General features: G+C 38.7%; 1 protein-coding gene across 1 annotated transcript in view; it reads left to right on the forward strand.

The window, feature by feature from the left end:
* Nucleotides 1-21,246, forward strand: part of LOC121507021 (receptor-type tyrosine-protein phosphatase gamma-like) — a 769,028-nt gene that overhangs the window by 478,923 nt on the left and 268,859 nt on the right. Inside the window, exon 3 of the mRNA XM_041783136.1 lies at nt 19,726-19,908. Within this exon, the coding sequence (XP_041639070.1) occupies nt 19,726-19,908 (183 nt within the window). The remainder of the gene's footprint in view (nt 1-19,725; nt 19,909-21,246) is intronic.

Consider the following 21,246-nt stretch of genomic DNA (forward strand, 5'->3'; position numbering starts at 1 on the left):
GCAAGAAATTCAAGTAGAAGAAACTGAGGAAACCTTTAAAGAAAAGAACAGAACACTTGTGAAAAGAGGCAAAGAAATGGCTGAAAAATGACAAGAAGGGATTAAAATAGTTTAAAAATATGGCATAAATGGGTAAAACTTGGCAAAATTGGAAAAAAAAAGGTTAAAAAGAAGTTGCAGAAATGGGAAAAATGTTGCAAAATGGCTAAAAAGTGGCATAAATTGATTAAAAAGTGTCAAAAATAGGCAAAAAGTTTTAAAAGGAAGTCGTAAAAATAGCTGAAAAGTGGCAAAAATGGGGAAAGGTGGAAAAAAGAAAGTGGCCAAAAAAAAAAAAAAAAAAATGCAAAAAAAGCAATGCCAAAATGCTTAACAACAAAACAACAGGGCCAGGGCCCGAGCACATAAGACATAAGAGGAAGCACTAAAACAGGCAGTCTGTAAACCAAGACTTATTTTCATGCACACTTAAATGAAAACTTTGCAGTGCAGAAGCCTTTACGCAGTCACCATGCACCCAGTCTGACACTACCATTAATAGACTGATCAACCACTAAACCAGCTGCTATATTAAAGTGCAAAATATGACTGGAGTCATCATTGGTATCAGCTGATCTTATAAATAGATGAGCGCATCAAAATTAGCACAAAAAAAAATGATTGGGGCATCCCTAGTTAGAATTTAATTTTCTGTTGAGCCCTGTAGGACTTTTTAAAATAAGTAACAGTTAAAAATACAGAAAAAAAATCCATATTTAAGGCTTGAATTCAGGCTCAACAGCACACATTTCTCTCTGCTCATCTCTCTGAACAGAGTGATGGCAGTCAGGCTGAACGTAATGAGAAGTAGGCCATAAAGAAAGTGCTGCCACAGAGAGGAGAGCTAACATTATCCAAGATTAACTGTCCATTCAGGTAAACAGAGACAGGCCGAGGAGAGGACGTGAAGACATTGTTCTTTCATTGGAGATTGCTGTTGCTTTTGTGTGAAGTTCCATCACAGATTGTCAGCAGCTCTCAGGAGAGAGCGCCCGCTCTTCATCTCCGTCAATTATTTACTTTGTAAATACACCTGGCTGCTGCTTCTGACCTTTGAGAGAGTTTGAGGCTTTTCAGTCAATTAAGAGCCATTTTTGAAGCAGATGCTGCGCCGGCGACCTCGCTCGCTTCTCATTGAAAACCCTGCTGCGATTCCAATTTGCGGCATAAACAAACCCAAGAAAGTATGGAGGAAAATGCTGCCTAAAGATCACAATTATGGACTGCAAGCCTCTAAAGACAAAAGCTCTTTTTTTACACAGAGACAAAAAAACACCTCCAGGAGGACATTGGCTGTCAGAAGAAATCCGAACAAGTGGAGAATAACAATGAAATCAAGGTGTGCCTAATGAGACGAAGGACAGGAGGGAGGCTGAGGGAAGAAAACAAGAAGCGATCTTTCACGGCGATTCATGTTCTGTCCAAAGAAAATGAGAAGCTTTCTTGCCATATGTCCATCTGCTACAATTAACCACTCACGTCAGGAAAGGTCTCCTCAAGCGTGGAAATAATGAGAAACGGAGAGATGGAGAGCTCTGTCGTGTGCTTCTCTTCTCCATTTGGCAGGAAGTATCCTCTCAGCAGACTTTAAGAGATCTCCTCTCGCTGCACTTATTCCATCAGGATTAGTGGGATAATGGCAGAAATCGGAGCAGGAATCAGACTGAGTTGGCCTGTGTGGTGAAAACTCTTGGATTTAGAGGAGAAGAACAAATCCTGTCTGGTGTATTAGTTGTATTTTTGGAAGCAGTCAGCCCCAGACTCTCCTTAACCCTCTTCTCCTTTCAAATCCTCACCTGGAGTTAAAAACCCCAACAGTGCTGTCCACTGGCTGCAAGACAGAAAAGTCTACTTACAGTGATAAGCACGAGTAAATCTGGAGGTTCTGGAGTTATTGATTCAGGATGCAAGCAGCTCCTTTATACAGCACCTCTCCCTCCCAGACAGCAGTCACAAAGTGCTCCACAGACAAATAAAGGAAATTAAATCAAATCTGTCTCTTCACTCACCAAGTCTTATCTGCTTCAATAAGGTTTACAACTGACAGACACTGAAAGTGCTGTGGTGGCTCAAGGAGAAGTGCTGCTGGGATTTGGAGAAAGTTTGAACAGTAGAAATCTTCTTGAACAGTGTAGGGTCATGTTTGTAATAAATTCTTGATTATAAAGCTTGCCAGGTGTATGGGGGTTAAAGGTCACATATTATGCTTCACATTTTTCAGGCTTTTCTAACAAAAATATGTGCCCTGGCCTGTCCACAATCCCCCCAAGAATCATAAAAATCCATTCCCTCCTCTCTCTCTTCCTCCACCTTTCAGAAAATGTGCGCTGAAACAAGCTGTTCTCAGATTTTGCCTCATGATGTCATGTGGGGGGTTAGCCCCGCCCCCAGATTTTGTCTGCTTGGAAGAAAGTTCTCTTGAGGATCCTCTCAGCTGAGAGGAAGATCAGGACAGCCACATTCATTAAGCCACTGGACATTTCCTGAGAGGGGCGGAGTCAGACAGCTCATTAACATTTAAAGCCACAGAAACAGCTCATTCTAAGCTAGGCAGAAACAAAGTGTTTTTAGGCATGCAAAAATCCAAGAACGGAGTGTTTTTATCTTACCTGTGTTACCACATGGCCATCACAGCCCAAACAGACCCCTGTCCTGCACATGCAAACCTCAGGGGGTGATAGTGTGATAGCACCTACCCAGAAAACCACTATGCTTTCACAGAAAAATGCAGATGAACTACTAAAGGTGCTTGTAGCATTGTTACAGCCAATCATGTTGTTAAAGTAACCTTACACCTTAAAAGGTTTTTCTGCATAGCCAGGATGTATCCATAAAGCTAACTTTGACTAAGCTGCCATGAAGTGATTTTGAGGACAGTTAGAAATGAATAAGATGTTGGCTTTCTCCTGGACTAGATCATCACTGAATGGCATCCACTGTTTTTCTGGCAGTCAATCTGGCATCAGTTCCCCTGATCAATGAGGCCAACTTATTGAAGCTTCTAGTGTAGGCAGTGATTAATGGTGAAGGACTTCTGGCCAAGGCCTCCCTCAACTAGGAACAAGAATGGAGTTTATTTGTGAAACCACAGTAAAGCTAATGGTTAGTATACTGTTCAACCACACTCTAAAGCCTGTCTTTTTCATATCACATCATTTTATTTAATAAAGCTAGCAACAATCTGGTCAACCATTGCTCCGTAATTGGAATTATACCATGTTTAGATTCAGAGCCCTCTAGTTGTGATACTGTGCATTTAGAGATCAGTAATACCTCAGTGACCTCCAATAATTTCAGTCCCTTTTCCTCTCTAATGATCCTTTTATACTTGTATCCACTTGTGAAACAGCTGAGATCCTGAAAACACAATCCAGAACACTTCTGGTAGCAATATCCATCACAAATCCTGCATATTTTCTGCAGAATATGCAGAGAATACAGATTCAGAATAGAGATTACAGGGTTAATTATCATGCATAAGACGTTGTTTGAAGGGTGATGAATTATTCATACGGTATATCCCAGCTTGTCATATGAAAAATGTATGGATTGTGAATGAGACTCGTGAGAAGTAAGGCAGCTTGAAGTGCAGTATCTGTGCTGATAATTGGACTTGGGTTTGAGTTCTGTCCTGTAGCATTTTTGCAGTTGTCTTCCTCTTTGAGCTAAGCCTGCATGCTACCTGTTCTTTGTGCTAACGTTGGCTAAACACCGCTAAAGATTCCTTGATCGTCTTCATCAGCTACAAAGACTGAGGAACAAAGAAATAGGAAAATAATTTTTCCTTTTATCTAAGTCATGAAACGTGTATATAGTGTACGATGTTTATAACATGATGGCAGATGGATACTCAGGAGGAATTTAATAAAATAAATATAAGACTTTGTAAAGCATTGTGGGGTCTTTGTTGTAGACATCACACAGCACAAAGCAGCGTACAGAGTCACGCTGTCATAATCCGTTCAAAAGATAACAGCATTATGTCTGAAAGAGTTTCTGAGCAGAGTGAAGCTTTATTTGTGAGAAAACAGCATATGGAATGAGTGTTTTAAAAATTAAGACCCAAACCATAGCTGTTCTGAAAAGAAGGCAAAAAAATCCAATGTGAGTAAAAGTGAAATCTGTACTGATGCCTCCAGCCGTAGCTGCACGTGCACGGCACAGAAATGACTAAAAATAAACAAAATAAAACTGACCTGTGACAACGTCTTTCCTTTTCTCCTGCTGAGTTTCAGTCTTTAGCTGAATACATTTGAAGCTACAGTGTATCTTAGAGTCACAGAACTTGTAGTCAAGCCAGCCCATAGAACTGGCCTGTGTTTGGGCCCTCCTCAGTCTTGATTTATGAATGAAAGCAATGTGTGTAGCATTTGTGCTAGCATCCTAGCTAACGGTCCCCTCAGTTTGAAGCTGTGTGCCAGGCTATTACCAGTTTCTGATGTTCAAATTACTTATTTTTGCCCCTTTTTAACCCCCTCTCATCACTGTGTCTCCACGTTATTTCCATATTCTTTCCATATTTGACCCCTTTTTGCTGCTTTTCACCACTTTTTGCTGCATTTTATCACATTTTCCCTGTTGTAGCTGCCCATTCGTTTCATTTTTGCCCATTTTATCCCATTTAACTTCTTTGAACCAATGTTTGCCACTGTCTAAAAATTGTTACCACTGTGTGACCAATCTGTGATATACCCAACCTGTACAAAACTGTAAATACTATTTATAATTTGTAAGTTAAAATTTTTACATTCCATACTTTTGGATTTATTAGTGCTCTTGCAACACTACCTATATGTGTACTCTGTTTCTATTGTGTGTGTTCTATTGTATTTTCTATTGTTTCTGTCGCCAGTGGCCTGCTTTGACTAAGATGCTTTTTGCTGCTGTAAATTGGAATTTCCCCTTGTGGGACTAATAAAGGAATATCTTCTTATCTTATCTTTTCACCCAGTTTTCTGCCAATGTTTGCCACTTTTCTGCCCCTTTTTCCTCTTTTGACCTATTTTTGGTGTTTTTTTTAACACCTTTCCACGACTTTAGGTGCCAGTTGTTTCAACTTTTTACCAATTTTGCCCATTTTTACATATTTAACCCCTTTCTTCTTTTAACCTATTTTTGCCACTTTTATCCCAATGTTATGTCTTTTAACCCTTTTCTGCCACCTTTGCCAGTTTTTTCCTCTATAGGTGTATTTTGTTGCATTTGTCCCTTTCGCACTACTTTAGAAACCCATTTTCTCCCATTTTTGCCTCTGTAACCCATTGTTGCCACTGTTCACCCATTTTTGACATTTCTGAATCGGTTTTCACATTTTTTCATGCATTTTTTTTACCTTTTTACCTTTCCTAACCCTTGATTTTAATTTTCATCCCATGGTTGCATCTTTAAACTTACTTTTGCTTCTTTCTTTAGGTTTTTGCCACTGTTACCACTTTTCAACTTTTTTGCTAATTTTTGCCTCCAACCCACTTTCTCTTCCTTTTTGCCTCTTTTTTGCACATATTATGTTTGCCTTAAAGTTATTTGATTTCCATCCTCTTTCTTCTCTAGCATCCTGATGTTTGTGCACATCACGGCTCAGCCCTAAAGTCTGACACTACTTTCCAAGTGCTTCAGTCAAAGTGCCTATCCACATTTTAAACATTACCAGAGAAGGTCATTTTGATTTAAGAATAGAGGTTTACATTTTCAAAAAGGTTATATTTTATGGCATGAATCAATAGAAAATGATTTTTTTATTTCTTTAATAAGAGTGGTTATTATTCAGGTTAAATATAATATTAGGGTTATCATGGATTCACTTTACAATGAGTCGTGATTTTCTTGACCTCCATGGACCCCCCATTTGGCTGAGCCCAAAAAGGGTTCCCCTTTATCCCGCCTTATGGGTGGCCATGCTTTTATCAGTAATGGTTAACATTTACCAAATCAAATCAGTCAAATCAATCAAACTGAACTACAACACAAATCATAAAGACAACTCTAACCCTTTATTTTCCAACTATTCCACCTGTGCCATGATCTGTGTACAGCACTCTGCTCCAGTCAAAGGTGAGAAACCTCATTTAAGCGTAGCTCAAGACAGTACAAGAACACAGGAGAGCTACAAGATTACATGTGAACAGTGGATTTTTTTGCCTTCTTGGGTTAATTTGCTGTTCTATGGGATAGGACACATTTCTCTATCTTATATGCATCCATCAAGCATCACTTGATTAGTTCAGAGCTTCATAGAGAGCTGCTTTAATAGAGACACATGGTCAGATGAAGACATGTCCTTAGATGGACGAGGCAGACGTAGACTGACTGCAGAGTGCAGGTCTTGGGGAGATTCTACATGGCTGTTTGCCAGCTGATGCTGGGTGGTGACAGGTGTTTGGAAGATGACACGCTGACTGTTTTCTTCTTAAGGACTGTGCTGGACTGCCCAGCCAGGGGAGATACACAGAAGCTTCCACCTGATGTCTTGCTCTTACTGCCTTCATTAATGAAAAATTCGTAGTGGATCTGCTCCGATGTTGTGTTGTATTTTGAAGTAGACCAGATACTTTGCACACTTTTCCTGCTGTTTAGAAGTGATCTGCTCTTCGTGGACTGACACAGTTTGGTAGCAGTTTGGTCCATGCAAAACAGAGTTCTGTCCTGCACTGGCAGATGACTGAACATTGTGTAATGGATGTAAATGATATCAGTTAAATGGCTCCATATTGTACTCTTGGCTATGCAGTGGAAGTCTAGAAGCATAAGAAGGAGCCGATTTCAGCACCTTACACGCGTCCGCCTATTCAGCACACAGCTTCTTAGCCATTAGCTAGTTGTGTGATTGGGGTTAGCACTCTCGCAGTAACACGGCTCTCCTCCTTTCTTTCCTCCTTTACCTTTGCACTCTCTCATACTGCTGCTTTCAGCAGAAATTAGCTGCATTAGTCAGTGACTAATCGCTTCACGTTTTCCCTTCAGCTGCATTCGCAGGCCAGGCCTCAGCTGTCTAGATCTTTAGGTAATGCTAGCCTTCTACGAAAACCAGACCACCTCAATCAATAGCCGCCCCCGGGCAAGGACAGAGATGGAGGAGAGGGGAAGGAGAACAGGATGCAGCCTAATTCAATGAAATAGACATTACTTGGTGCTCGCAACGCGCCAGGGCATGAGTAATCATAGACAAATTCATTTTAGAGCCCAGGAGCCCAGTATTGCTTTAAATTAAGGGCAAAGTTTAGAGGAGTCGCTGCACACGATGTGAGCTGGTGGAGAGAAACAAGGATCCAGACTGAGCTCCAATCAGTTCTCCGTCTTCTTCAGGCATTTAGAGCAACCGTATCTGACAGTGGTGTGTTTGCTGAACACGTTTCACCATAAAATACAGACAATGATCCATCTGAAAGATCATCTCTGCTGAATTACCCTTTACTGAAAAATAAGTGGCAGTGAAGTGGCTGAAAACTGAGAGAAAGACAAAAACAGACAACAATTTGGAAACAAATAAGCAATTGTTTTGTCAAAATCATCCTCCACAGATGCAGTTTGAAAGACATTTCTCCTTTTTAAGGATATAATAAAACTGATCGACAAGGAATTTAGCTCATCCAACACTTCAGATTACTCAGAACTTTGAGGGTTTTTTACTTGAACTTATAAAGAAATAACATTTAAAAGAAAACGTGTGATACAAATAACATTATTTTTGTGATTCTTCTGCAGCTTTAACTTCAACATTTGTTGCTTTTTACTCCTTGAAAAGGATCAAAAAAGTATCAAATATTAGATCTAGAATATCATTACAGAAATGCATTTAGATGTCATTTTAATCAACATTAGCACTCTCATTAGAATGTGCATTTTGTCTTTTTGCCTTGCCAACTTATTTTTACATTATTTGACACATAAAATTTTTAGAATATATCATAAATGTAAAAGGTCAATTGAAAAATAGAGATATTTCAGGTTTTATGATCATACAGACTCTCAATTATCTAAAACTAGATGCACTTTGACATTTTTCAAGATTTAAAGCAGACACTGATAACAGTTATTAAGTTAATTTTGTTGATAAGTTGATGAAATTAATGCTGAGCTGTTGGCCAATCAAAAAAAGGCTTTCTGCTGAATCAATTGTTCTTCCTCAGAGGTCATGGTAACTGAGAAATGTTCCTTGTTTGTCACTATTTTCTTCACTGTTGCAGCACTCTGGAAGTAATAGAGCACGTCATATTAGTGAAGCAGAATTTCGCAATAAAGAGACCAACACTGCAGCTGGTTTATTCAATAAGCTCTCTTAAATACAGAGGCCGTATGCTCTCTCTGGTTGTCTGTGATCCACCTCAGCATGTAAGAGCAGGGTGTGGATCCTTCTTTTCTCAGCTGAACAAACAAACAGTGGGTGAACTCGGTAGGCCTTCATGTTGCTTCAGCTCATGCAGCGGCAGGCTGTGCTGCAGTTGCACCACCTAGTGTTCAGTGTGTTGTCTTTATTCACAGACTTTATTTTACTCCCTCACATGCATGGCATTACACATGATACAGATGTGTCAGTCATGTAAGGACTTTTGTTTTGGAGTTTTAAAAAAAAGTTCAGATTTTTCTCAGTTGTTGAGAAATGTATTTAGATTTTATTGTATCGGAATTCTGTAGAGCTGGGAAATGAAATGAAAATGACATAAATGTTAGGAGGAGACAGCATCGTCTGTACAGACGCTGCTAAATACATCCGATTCTGCCATAGCGCAAGGGACAATCATTCAGTCTCTTCCCAAACAACAACCTGAGTTTTATCTATTTTCATTGACTTTTGTTACCACTGTATATAACCCTAACTAATCTTTTTTTTTTCAGTTTACATTATACATGGATTAATTGTGGATTTATTCAATATGTACTTTATATTATGTGTAAATATTAAATTAAATTAAGTTAAATTAAATTAAAGTAAAGTAAAGTTAAGTAAATATATGCAATACATGAAATAAGTCAGGAAAATATTAATTTTTTTAAACATTTACATATCACTGCTGTCTGGCCAAAACCTCCAATCTCCAAAATCACCACATTACAGGGAGAAGAGAAACACTATATTTTTCAAACTATAAATTATTGGTTTAAGATTTGCATATTCCACTCACAGATGTTGATAAAAACAAAAATAAAATAATAAAAAATGAAGATAAGAGGTTATGGCCTGATGCTAGCAATATGTACCCCTCTCCTTCCCTTCCCTTCCCTTGTGCTGGCAGCTGAGAGGAGGATCAGAAGAGCCATATTCATTTCCTGAGAGGGGTGGAGTCAGGGGCGGAGTCAGAAAGCTCATTAACATTTAACCCATTAAAGGTTGAAAACACAAATTATAGCCAGAAAAGTCTCATTTTTTGGACTGAAATATTTATTTCATTTTCTTCTGACATCCCAAAAATCTAAATTTCCATAAAATTTAACATATACATATTTTGGTATCTCATTTGATACATTAGGTGTTTTTGGTAACTGATAATCCACTTGAGGGCAATTTTATCATTTTTCAGTATTTTTATTTATTTATTTATTCATTTATTGTAACTTATGATTATATTAATGAGATAGAGGTATCATAAAAGTATGTATCAAATATGATACAATAGGCTTTAAGGGGTTAAAACCACAGACACCAAAACAGCTCGTTCTGAGCAGTGATGAAACAGACATGCAAAAATCCTATACCAAGAATGTTTTTTCAACCACAAACTTCACAGGCATGTTTTGGGGACCTCTGAGACCAATATAAACTTGTCTTAAAAGGGTAAAATATGTGACCTTTAACAGACATTAATTGCCACTGTGTGTTTTGCCATGTGAAATGCAATGTTTTTGTCTAAAAAGTAAGGTCAAAATTGATCCTGATCTCATGGAAACATCCAAAAATCTTCAAACTGTTCATAATTACAAAAATGAGTGCATGTTATCTCAGCAAACAGCACAGAAGCAACTCTGTTAAAAACATTACACACTTTAAAATATACCAACCAAGAGTGTCTGCTGTTTTAAGTTATTTCCCTTTTTAACAGCTTTACACAGAATCCCACAATAGTTGTCACATAAAAACAGTTGATGCTCCTTGAAGTGTTGCAAATGTACTTTTTTAAGTATAAAGTGATTCCTCATGTAAAAACTTAAAGCTTTATCTCATGTATCTCTTGATAGAACTGCTAAATTGATCAAACACCACATATCTGGGTTTTCTGAAGCTTAAAAAGGACTTTTTCTTTCTGTGTAAAGCAGTTGGAAGGAGTTTAAAGCGGATCAGTTGATTAAATTCAAGTGATTTGTAGATACAACATGTTTTTAGCTACAATCGTGGCTCCAAAACTACGTTCCAGAGCTTGTGGGAGTCTGGCATTTCAGTCTTCACCACTGCCAGTTGAGCAGAAATGAAATCAATTGCCATTTAGTTAGAAAATCTAATGCCGTTTAGTCAGGAAATGAAATCCAAAAGCAAGTTGAAAAGAAGCAGCCTCCATAAGTGCTTTATTTACTGATAAACAAAAGCATTGCTGGAGAATTGTCCAGCGTTGGTGGATGTTTATGCCCGTCTGAGTGTGCACTTGTTTATACTGCTTTTTTTGTTGGAATGCATGCATGAATGCCATCTTTTGCATCCCACTCACTCTTATTTCTCTCTGAAACATCATGAAAATCTGTCCAAGTGTACCGTCCCCATAAATATGTATGTCTGACGAGAGCTGGATGGCTGCATAGCTGGGGATGATAATGGCCACATGCCTACACTTCTCTGAAATCAAATCTTAACCCTGTTTCAGATGTGTTATGATGAAACACGCAGCTATGGGGCATGATGATCTCTTTGAGGTCAAAAGAGAAGAAATGATAAACATAGAGAATATTAACCGGAAAGCTGGATGAATTTACGCAAAAAAAAAAAAAAAAAAAAAAAAAAAAAAAGGGTTGATGAGGTCAACACCATGGAAACAGCGACAGCAAACATCTCTTCATATACATTACTTGAGAGGAGGTGTCATGTGGACGTGGGTGCGTGTTAATGCGTATCTCTTGCAGAGCTGATTAACCCCCCAGCACCTAAAACATACCATAAATACCACGCTGACAGCTTCCAGACGTATAGTTATGCAAATGAGAACTACACTATATTGTTGTTGTGCAGACATGCACGCTGAGAGGTTTAGTTTTGGTGCATTTGGACGCTTCTCATTTGTGCATAAACTCTTAGAAGTCTGCAGTTGGATTGGTTACGTGCATATAATGAGAATTTTTGTTGTCATAAGATAATTTTTTAGGTATTTTTAAATGCTTTTTTGATCCCTTGAATCTGAATATGTTTTGCAAGTGAGTCACTAAAGCATGAAATTATGAAAATATGGAATTAGTGTCCTAAATACAAAATAAATCTTGTTTTTATTTTGGTGTCGGGCTAAGTGGAACAAAAGAGAAAGACTGATGTAAATTTGTCCTACTTTATTTATGTGGCTCTAGGATTTTATTTTATTTTTCCAAGCAAATTGTACTGAAACAGTCATGGATACGTAGTTACTTTATTATAATGCACTGACATTGCAATGTAATTTAACTAAAGTTATATCAAGCGTGCCAAATTGTGCATTCTGGGTAAATGATGAACTGATTGGTTAATTGTTCCAACCATGGTCGGATTGTTGTTGGCAACTGCCGGAGCCCTCATGGCCTTCTGAGTATTTAATAGAATGATATCTGGACTGTCATCGGTTTACATTTTACGATTTCAATGCCAAAAAAGTTGGGATACTGTGTTAAATGTTAATTAAAACAGAATGCAAAAATGTTCAAATCTCTAAAACTCATACTTTATTCAAATGTTGAAGCTGAGATATGCTACTATTTCATGACATGTTTTAGCACATTTTGAATTTGATGGCTGCAACACTTCTCAAAAAAGTAGGGGCGGGGCAACAAAAGGCTGGAAAAGTAAGTGGTACTAATGAAAAACCATCGGAGGAGCATTTTGCAACTTATTGGGTTAATAAGAGGACTGGGTATAAAAGGAGCATTTAAGTGTAGGGATGGGATTGAAGGGTTTGTGTTTTTGAAAAACTCGAAAATCAATAACACTTTAGCTTATCACTACTGCTATCGAGTCTCACAGGCTCTGTGACGTAACGTCATTTTAAGGTACAACTGGTGTAAAAAAACACATCAGTTCTTGCAAGAGGAGCATAAACTAAAAGCACATCAGTATTGTGCATCACAGAATGTACCTTCAACTGTCGGCTTGAGGAAAAAGACTCCGGCTGTGAGTCGCATGCATGAACTCAGATCCACCTGAGCTGGGAGGAAGAGGCACTCATATCCCTCTCTTCAGCTGCTTTAGGAAAGCTTTCTGCTTCAACTGCTCAGATAAATGCTTAAAAGTGTTTCCAAACTTTGTAGCAAGGCCTGTAAGTTAAAAATATGAATCCAGTGAAATCCATTGCAGTATTGTTAGAATTGAAGTTATTTAGCAAACTTAACGGGCTAAAATACGTAAAATATGATGAATTCAGGTAGCCCCAGTAAAATAGAAGACTATATTCTGTGTTATGGTGTGTTCAAATGTCATATAAAATTGGAAAATTTAGCTTTTGACGAGAAACTTCAATGCATACAGTTGTGAATATGAAGCACGTGTTTGCGTTTGAGGAATTTAAAATAGACGTGACAGACTGAATCATGGCTTTTTAACTCAAGCACTACTCAGCTAAGACCACTTGTAGTTTAATTTAAATATTTGCCATTATTTTGTCTTTCCACCAAACTATAGAAAAGCATTGATAGTGGTATTGATAAGGACTCGGATCAACAAGCAGTATTAATAAGGGTATCAATATCAATAAAAAATAACAATCCTCATCCCTATTTAAGAGAGAACTCAAGAAGGGCAGTGGGTCACCAATCTGCAAAAACTGTGTCTAAAATTGTGGAACAATTTCAGAAAAATGTTCTTGAATGTTAAATTGGAAAGACTTTTAATATCCGTCAATCTACAGTACATAACATCAACAAAGGATTCAAGAAATTTGGAGGAACTGCTTTGAGCAAGAGATAAGGCTAAAGGTCAGTCCTGGATGCTCATAATCTTCAGGTCTTTAAGGGGCCCAACATTACAGGCAGGCAATTTTCTGTACTGAAATCACTGCATGGGCTCAGGAACACCTCCATCAACACAGTAGGCCGTGCCGTCTGCAAAAGCAAGTTAAAGCATGTGAATACAATCCAGAAACATTAGCGTCAAAGCTCATTTAAAATGGACTGAGGCAAAATGGAAAACTGTTCTGTGGTCAGATGATTCCAGATGTGAAATTGAACAGGTCATGGTTCAGGAGGATTAACCTATGCCCTACTCTGAACTGTCTTGATAAGCTCCTTTCATCAACATATTGTTGAACCACAAATGCGCCGTGCAGACAATACTGAAAACATTGATGTCTGTCCATTTTTTTCAACTGGCCTTTGTTTACTTCTGGATTTTTCTTGCAGAAAGTTCCAAACAAATCGAGGATTTCTCTCAAAATTTGCATGTTTTAGTCTACTTGCAAATGTGCCACTGTTAATATTGACACAGTTTTGATTATACAACAATGCAACCAACTGGCCCATGACTCAGGCCAGAGCAAATGAACTCTAGAGATGAAAACGGTCTCTTTTCCATTTTTCCTCAATAGACTTTAATTACAACTTGTGTTAGTGACATCATAGTCAGTGACTGTATGTTTCAGTCAGGCAAGCTTTGAAAGCTATGACACTTTGGTTTTTCCTTGTATAAACTTCAAAACACTTCAGTTTTTACTTGTCAAGCTGCAAGTAGCACCAGTAATGGGACTCTATGGGAAACAGTGTCTCTTTTGCATTCAGCAGCCATGAAGTATTGAGTTACGTGAGCAAGGACCTTAATCCAAGAGAGACATAATTCAAGACAGACACATTTTATCTTTAATTTGGATGTTTTGTCAGAAGTTTGCACATATTTGTTGGAGACATGAATGTTGACTCATCTCCCTCCAGGTGTGTCTGTTTCTCTGCTTATGTTTTTGGATTAAAACGCTTCCAGAAGTTCAGAGGTATTATCTCTTCAGCAGAATGTCTCTTATGACAGGTCCCTCCTCTTGCTTCAACCTGGTTTAAGCAGCGTAGAGCTGTTTATGTTTAGTTTAATTCTACCTCAAATGAAACAGCACAATGAAAAGACTGACACAAAGCTAGAGTCAGGGAAACACAGTAGAGCATTTCGAAGATTTTTGTATTGTCAGGAGTTTGGTGGAATTGGTGAGAGGAGAGTCACAAGTCACTTTTGTAAACCTCTATGTCTTTGAAAATGGTGGTTGGTCAACTTTTTGGGGTTTTGATAAAAATGATACAATGAAATTTGCAGGAAAGGCTAGATTGGGTTTGTTCTTTCTGTATGGAAGTCCTGCCGACAACGCCAAATATGATAACACTCATCTTTGTTGTTTTTGTTTGTTTGTTTGTTTTTTCAGGAATCAGACTAATAATGAAAGGACAGAAGACTTGACTTAAATACATCATGGATGAATGTAAAATGCATCAACAACCTGTTCTATTTTAAAACCCAAACCAAGAAAAAAGTCAGACACTGAATCGCCTAAATAAATCTAAACCTCCTGCACTATTGTCCCCTTTAAGAAGACCCCCAATGCATTCAGAGCTGCCTTGTCTAATTTAATCTTATTTAAAAAGACTCTGAGTATGATCAGATATATCTTGACAGAGAAAGAGCAGAGTCTGCATAAGTGCTTACACTCAACAATACTGATAAATTGAGGGCTCACCCGTATTGTTATTCAGATTTAGCAGCAGATTCAAAGGCAATGGAGTGAAGAATCGGGGTTAGAGCTCTCACACTGCATGGCTGCTCTCTAAAATAGACTCTGCCTTGAGTCGCTGTGCAGACAATGCAACAGAACAAAGGAAATCTTGACTTTTGAGCTGATGACACATGGGTTAGCTTTCATGAAGGTACTTTGAATTTCTTACAGATCTGACACAAGCAAGCCAGAAAAAAGGGACATGTTTGCATGTTTTACTCTGACACCTTCACATTTGCCAGTTTCAGTCAGCTTTGAAAACTGAAGATTCAAGTTTTGTGCAAATACAGCCATGTGCATAAGTTTTAGGCAGGCAGGATGCCAAGGATTCATTATAGGTCCCTTGACCCTTGAACATCCCCAGCATGACCAGTGGCTCGTGGCAACCCTCCTACTTTACTGGACAGTCCCCTAGGCCATGCTTACTCACCATATCCACCCCATATGCAGCCCTAAAGGAGCAGACTTTGTTAACAGATTATTTTCCAATACCCCTGGTATTATGCAAGGACATCCAAAGCATGACCTGGGTTGTGTCAATCCTCCCTCACACCGTTGGTGCCCTCAGGCAGCTTGCTTACCACATCTCCATGGGGTCCATGGAGGTCAGGAAAATTGTGCATTGCAGAATAAATCTGTGATAAACACATGTTATATTTAACCTGAATAATAACCACTCTTATGAGAGCAACTAAAAATTAATCAATTTATTCATGCTGCAGTACAACAAAGCATTTTCAAGATTAACAATACTCAAGACACAGAATTACCTTCAAATTCATAATGTTAATAATATGGATGGGCACACTGAACATTTGGAAAGTAATGTCAGACTTCCTAGCAGAGCCATGATCTGCACAACTGTCAAGATACCAGAGTATAAGGAGAAGACATTTTACAACTTTACAGAAAAATAATAATAATTGCAGAATAAATTAGCAAACTGGCAAATATGGGCTTATAGTGGTAGAAATTGGCAGTAATAAGTGGCGAAAGAGTGACAAAAATGGGTTAAAAATGGGGAAAAAATGGTTAATAGTGGAAAGAAATGTCCAAAAGTGGCAAAAACAGGTGGTTAAAAACATGAAAGAGGTTAAAGAGTGGCAATTATGGTGTATGGGTGGAAAAAATTGGCAGAAAAAGTGATAAAATGTGGTTTAAAAGTAGCCAAAATTAGTTAAGGGTGGCAAAAAAGGGATAAGGCAGCAAATCAGGGTTAAGAAAATAAAATAGTGGCACAAATTGGCTGTAAAAATGGTGAAAAGCTGTAAAAAAAGTGGGGTAAAATAGGCAAAAACGAGTAAAAAGTGGCAAAAATTGGCTAAAAATTGGTCAAAGTGGATGGTTGAAAAGGTGAAAAGTTGTTAAAAAGTGGCAAAAGTAGGTTAAAAGAGTCAATAAAAGGATAAAGTGGCAAATATGTGTGAGAAAGGAAAAATGTGGCAAAAAAGTCATTAGAAAGTCATTAGCTCGTCGCAGGTGTCATGCCTATCAGTCACATGAGTTTATATATATATATATATATATATACACACATTTTTCTCAGCTCTGCACTTATTGTACATGACCAGTGTTGTTTTATGTTTGGTAAAAATGCAATGCACTTTATCTTCTTATGACATCCAAAGTTCTATGACAATGTTACTTCTGATATGATAAGCATTCATGCTGTCCACCTACTGGGTTATATCCCAGCACAGAAGCTACTGAGCATGCACAGAATGCAAAGTCCTGTTTGGGTCCAACTGAAGTGTATACATGCGACTAAAGTGTTTTATTAAGGTGTCTTCATTCACCTTTGAGAAACATGATTTCATACAATTTCAGTTCAAAGTATCACAATAAGTATTCCTGTGACAGGGTACTTATCTGCTACCTTTGCGGGCCTTCTCTCTGTTGGTAGAGAAAAAAAAAACAAACTTCTATTTCTAAGACTTGTATAAACTCATCAACTCCAGCTATTTTTCTATCCCAGGGAATGTAAAAGCAATACAGCTTGACCAATTTAAAGACACGTCTCAAAGAAAACTTCTTTTATTGGCTCACGTCTGGTCCTCAACATTGCAGGGATCAACTAGTTTCCAGTGACAGGAGAATTATAGGTCTGTGCGGCTCACGGCACTGCCTGAAAGAGAAATGGCACTGAAGCACAGCAGCTCTGTGCCCAACACAAAGGAGAGTATCTGAATGTAGGGCTGCATGTAGAGCAATTAATTAGGTTAATTTGTGCCTATTATCCAAGTTTCCCATTGCATAACACAAATCTGAGACATATGAGTGTGAAGGAACATAACACTAAACAGAAATGGAGGATTAGGGAACCACTCACTAAAGTAGTAAAACTAAATTTAGATTAAAGCTTATTGAAGTTTCAAATTCTAACTCATCTATGAGAAAAGAAGCCAGTCTTTGGCATATGTTTCAATGATAATAAATAATAATAATAAATAAGTTTGTGTTATGAGCTTTTCTTACCTTTAACATTTCTTCCCTTTCCTCTTTTTTTTTTTAAGAATTTTTTTAATCCTTTTTTTTCCTGAATCTGCCAAGACAAAAAGAGCTGGAACCAGCCTCTAATGTGACAGTTTCTTTTTCCTTCAGGATGTAACCTGACACGTCAGATAGACGTATTTATATATCCATTGCATGGGATGTTAACCTTGCAAAGCAGATGGATACACCTTTTTCCACGTTTCTCACTGGCGAATCCATCTTGCAAAGCTCCCATCTGAACCGTTTGGCCCCGATTAAAAAGTGACAGGAACAATCAGCGTCAAGGGGCAGTACTTTCGAGCGCAGCAGAGTTGTGGCGTAAGCAAGCAGCGAGAAGAGGCCGGTGCAATTATGGCGGAAGAGATTAGCATGGATGCTGCTAAAGCGCCAGTTTTATCAGAAGTTGGCAACATTTCTTCATTAAAAGAAGAACAAATAGCAACACTGAGTTGTTTTCTTTTCAAAAAGGACAAAAGCCGTGTACTGACATGTCTATAGTCACTATAGTTTTTAGTTATGCAGTTCTTTAGGAGTTAACTTGCTCGGTAGGGGTGCAGGCACAGCTCATTAGCGACTACGTCACGTGTTTTGTTGCTTTGATTGGCCCATAAAGAAGAGGGGGTTTTCAAATGCTGTGCCCTTTCCCAAACGCTGTCTATGAGCGGTTTTCCAGATGAATGTGTGAAACAAATCCATCTGCCAGGTTAATGGGATATATAAGGTGCAAATAAATTCCCCTTTTGGTATCAGTCAAGTTTTCTGAATTGAATCTGCAGGCCTTTTTTGCTGGGATTTAAAAAAAATCATTAAAGCTTATTTTTGAAAATAATGCAACACATTTTGGGTGTGAGTCCTGACTCTAAAATAACCGTCTGTGATGCTTAGCTTTCTTAGGTACAAGTCAAAAGGCTCCACAGCAAAGTAGGACACTTTAAAAAAAAAAGTTTGAAAGTCATTGATTTTTTTCTAATTAAAGCTCAAAGTCTTAAAATGTCATTTAAATTTTTTTAGAAAGCTATTTTCATTCAGACATGTCTGAAAACATCTAATCTACACAATCAGGTTAGCATTATATGAATATCGTGTTAGTCTTTTTGTGGATTTGCTTGTTCATAATGGGATTTAATGTAGCACATCATAACCATGAAAGGAAAAGAGAAGGGGTACAGGGAAATTAAAGTTTCAGGGAATAAGACTTCAGGACGAAAAGCACTGAAATGTTTAGAAGCTAAATTTGAAAAAGCACCAGAGCTACACGCTGTACAAATTGTATAAATCATCTTTGGCTGGGTCTGGGGCGCAGGTGGCAGAATGGATAAGGCACGCGCCCCATGTACGCGGGCGGCCCGTGTTCAAATCTGGCCTGAGGCCGTTCACCGCATGTCTCTCCCTGCTCTCTTCCCTGTTTCCGACTCTATCCACTGTCCTCTGCTCTATCAAATAAAAAGGCACAAAATGCCCAAACATCTTTGACTGGGTCTAGAAGTCTTAAATTTAATTTCAAACAGCGTGCAGTAACCCTGTATTATGATTTCAGATTGTAAAACTGCCACATCATTTGAGTCATAGTATTAAATTCTGTGGTTTTTATATTGCCGGTCTATCCTACAAGAGCTAAATTCAATGTTTTAGCTGGGGTTAGGGGGGCCTCGGGCAACATGGTGCCCCCAGTGTGCCTGGTAGCTCCAGCCATGATCTTTTAGTAAACACTCAGGTGTTAAAGCTGAGCCCTGTGACATCTCAGTCCCAGCCTCCCCTCTGACTATCTGTCTCTCACAGCCTGGAGAAAAGTGACTCCAATGGCCTCAGGCTTTCATTCTGTGGACATTGACTGTCAAAGGATGCCTCGCCACACAAATACACACACACAGACCCACACAGACTCGCACACCAGCTTCCTCGCCACTTGTTTAAGGTGTTTTAGGGTTTCCTGTCAGCTCAGTGACGCCGTTTGAGATTGAGGCCGACTGCTGATGGCTCTTCTGAGGGGGAAGTTCAGAAGGAGGTCAGCGTTGCAAAACCAAATATAGAGTTTGTTTCATTTGAAAGATGGCTCCAAAGGCAGCAGGGGATACATAATAGCCTCATGATGATGACATTTTCAAATTTTCTATTTACCACATGAATGAAAACGTTTTGCCTTTTCAGGAGCCGTCTCTGTTTGGGGCTCATGATGTTCATTCTGTGTGCAGTGTTTAATTGGAATTCAGATGACTTGGCAGAGCACACTGTCAGCTGTTTTCAGAGGACATGAGATGCTTATGAAATGTCATTTTCCTCTGATGAATGCCTCTAAAGCCCAACTCAGTCCCCGGAGTGATAAAGCCGTGTTGCATTTCTTGTTTTTCCTCAGGTATATACGGGCCAGACGACGGATGGCTGACAGCGTACCCAGAATGCAGGGAGAGAAACCAGTCACCAATCAACATTGTGGACCAGGATGCGAAAGTATCCACTGAGTATCAGGAGCTGACTCTCGAGGGCTTTGACACCGAATCCTCTAATAAGACAACGATGAAAAACACAGGAAAAACAGGTAAAAACAATCCGGTTTCCTGTCACAGACTGCATTTCTCCTGATTTATATCCCCATGATTTATGTGGGATAAGCTCTGTTTCTTCTCTCATGCTGACTGATATAAACAGACCCTGTATGAGGGCAGTTTCCACATGATATTTATCCTGGTAATAACAAGAAAATAACATTTTCTTCACATCTGCCAGTCTTTTAACACATATATTTCACTTTGGCTTTAAAGACATTTTAGTTTTCAGATCTTTCTTCAGAAATTACACTTCTACATCCTAAAACCTTATCGACACATATATACAGCACTGTGCAGAACTTTTAGGCATGTTTGGGCCAACAATTGAGGCTGAAGCAGTGTTAATTTTGGCAGCTATTTTTAATTTTAGTCTTAGTCTTAAGACAAAATGTCTTTTAGTTTTAGTCCCATTTTAGTCATTTCTAACGGTTTTAGTTTAAGTCTAGTTTTAGTCGACACAAGCTCAAAAACATTTTAGTCTAGTTTTAGTCCAAGCATTTATTTTCTTGCCTAAATCTGGTACCAAGTTATAGTTCTGTGATCTTTACTCTCTGCTAAACCTGGGTTCCCTGCTTTCTACAGCTGAGAGGCAGAATAGCTACAGCTGCATTGTTTTTTGACAGACTTACCCACAGTGTAGAAAAATATCACAGATTTTGAATGTCTAATGAAAACTACGTTACATTTTTGTCTAGTTTTAGTCATCTTGAAGACAACTAAACTTACTTAAAGTCTGTTTTAGTCATCACAGATCTATTTTTGTTAGTCTTAGTCTAGTTTTCGTCACGGAAAAAAAAGGCTGTCGACGAACATTTTTAGTCATAGTTTTAGTCGACGAAATTAACACTGGGCTGAAGTAAGGCAAAGATGTGGTGAGAGCACCACTGAGCAAGAAGGAGCCTTGGCACAACCTTGGTCATGCTCTGGATTTCCTTGCATATGACCAGGGGCATAGGAAAATAACCTGTTGAAAAAATTAACAAAGTAAGGCAAGGAGGCATGGCCTAGGGTACTGGCTGGGCAGGTAGTAGGGTTGCCGTGCGCCCAGGGTTATGCTGTGGATGTCACAAGGGCCTGGAAACAGAGGACGATCTCAGGATGTGTTACAAAGGGTGAAAAGGTCCCGACAAAGCAGATGCCCTGGAGGTTGACCTTGGCTTCTAAGGCCGGCCACACACTACAGGATTTTAAGCCCAATTTTAAGCCCGAACAATTGTGGGGGCGTATACTGATTGGAGCCTCTTCACAAACGATTATTTTTCTGAGTAGTCTGCATGTGTGTGGTGTCAACACACTTCATTTACTGCTCCAAATCGCGTTGTAGCCTC

The sequence above is a fragment of the Cheilinus undulatus genome, linkage group 3, assembly GCF_018320785.1.
Source record: "Cheilinus undulatus linkage group 3, ASM1832078v1, whole genome shotgun sequence".
Lineage (NCBI taxonomy): Eukaryota > Metazoa > Chordata > Actinopteri > Labriformes > Labridae > Cheilinus > Cheilinus undulatus.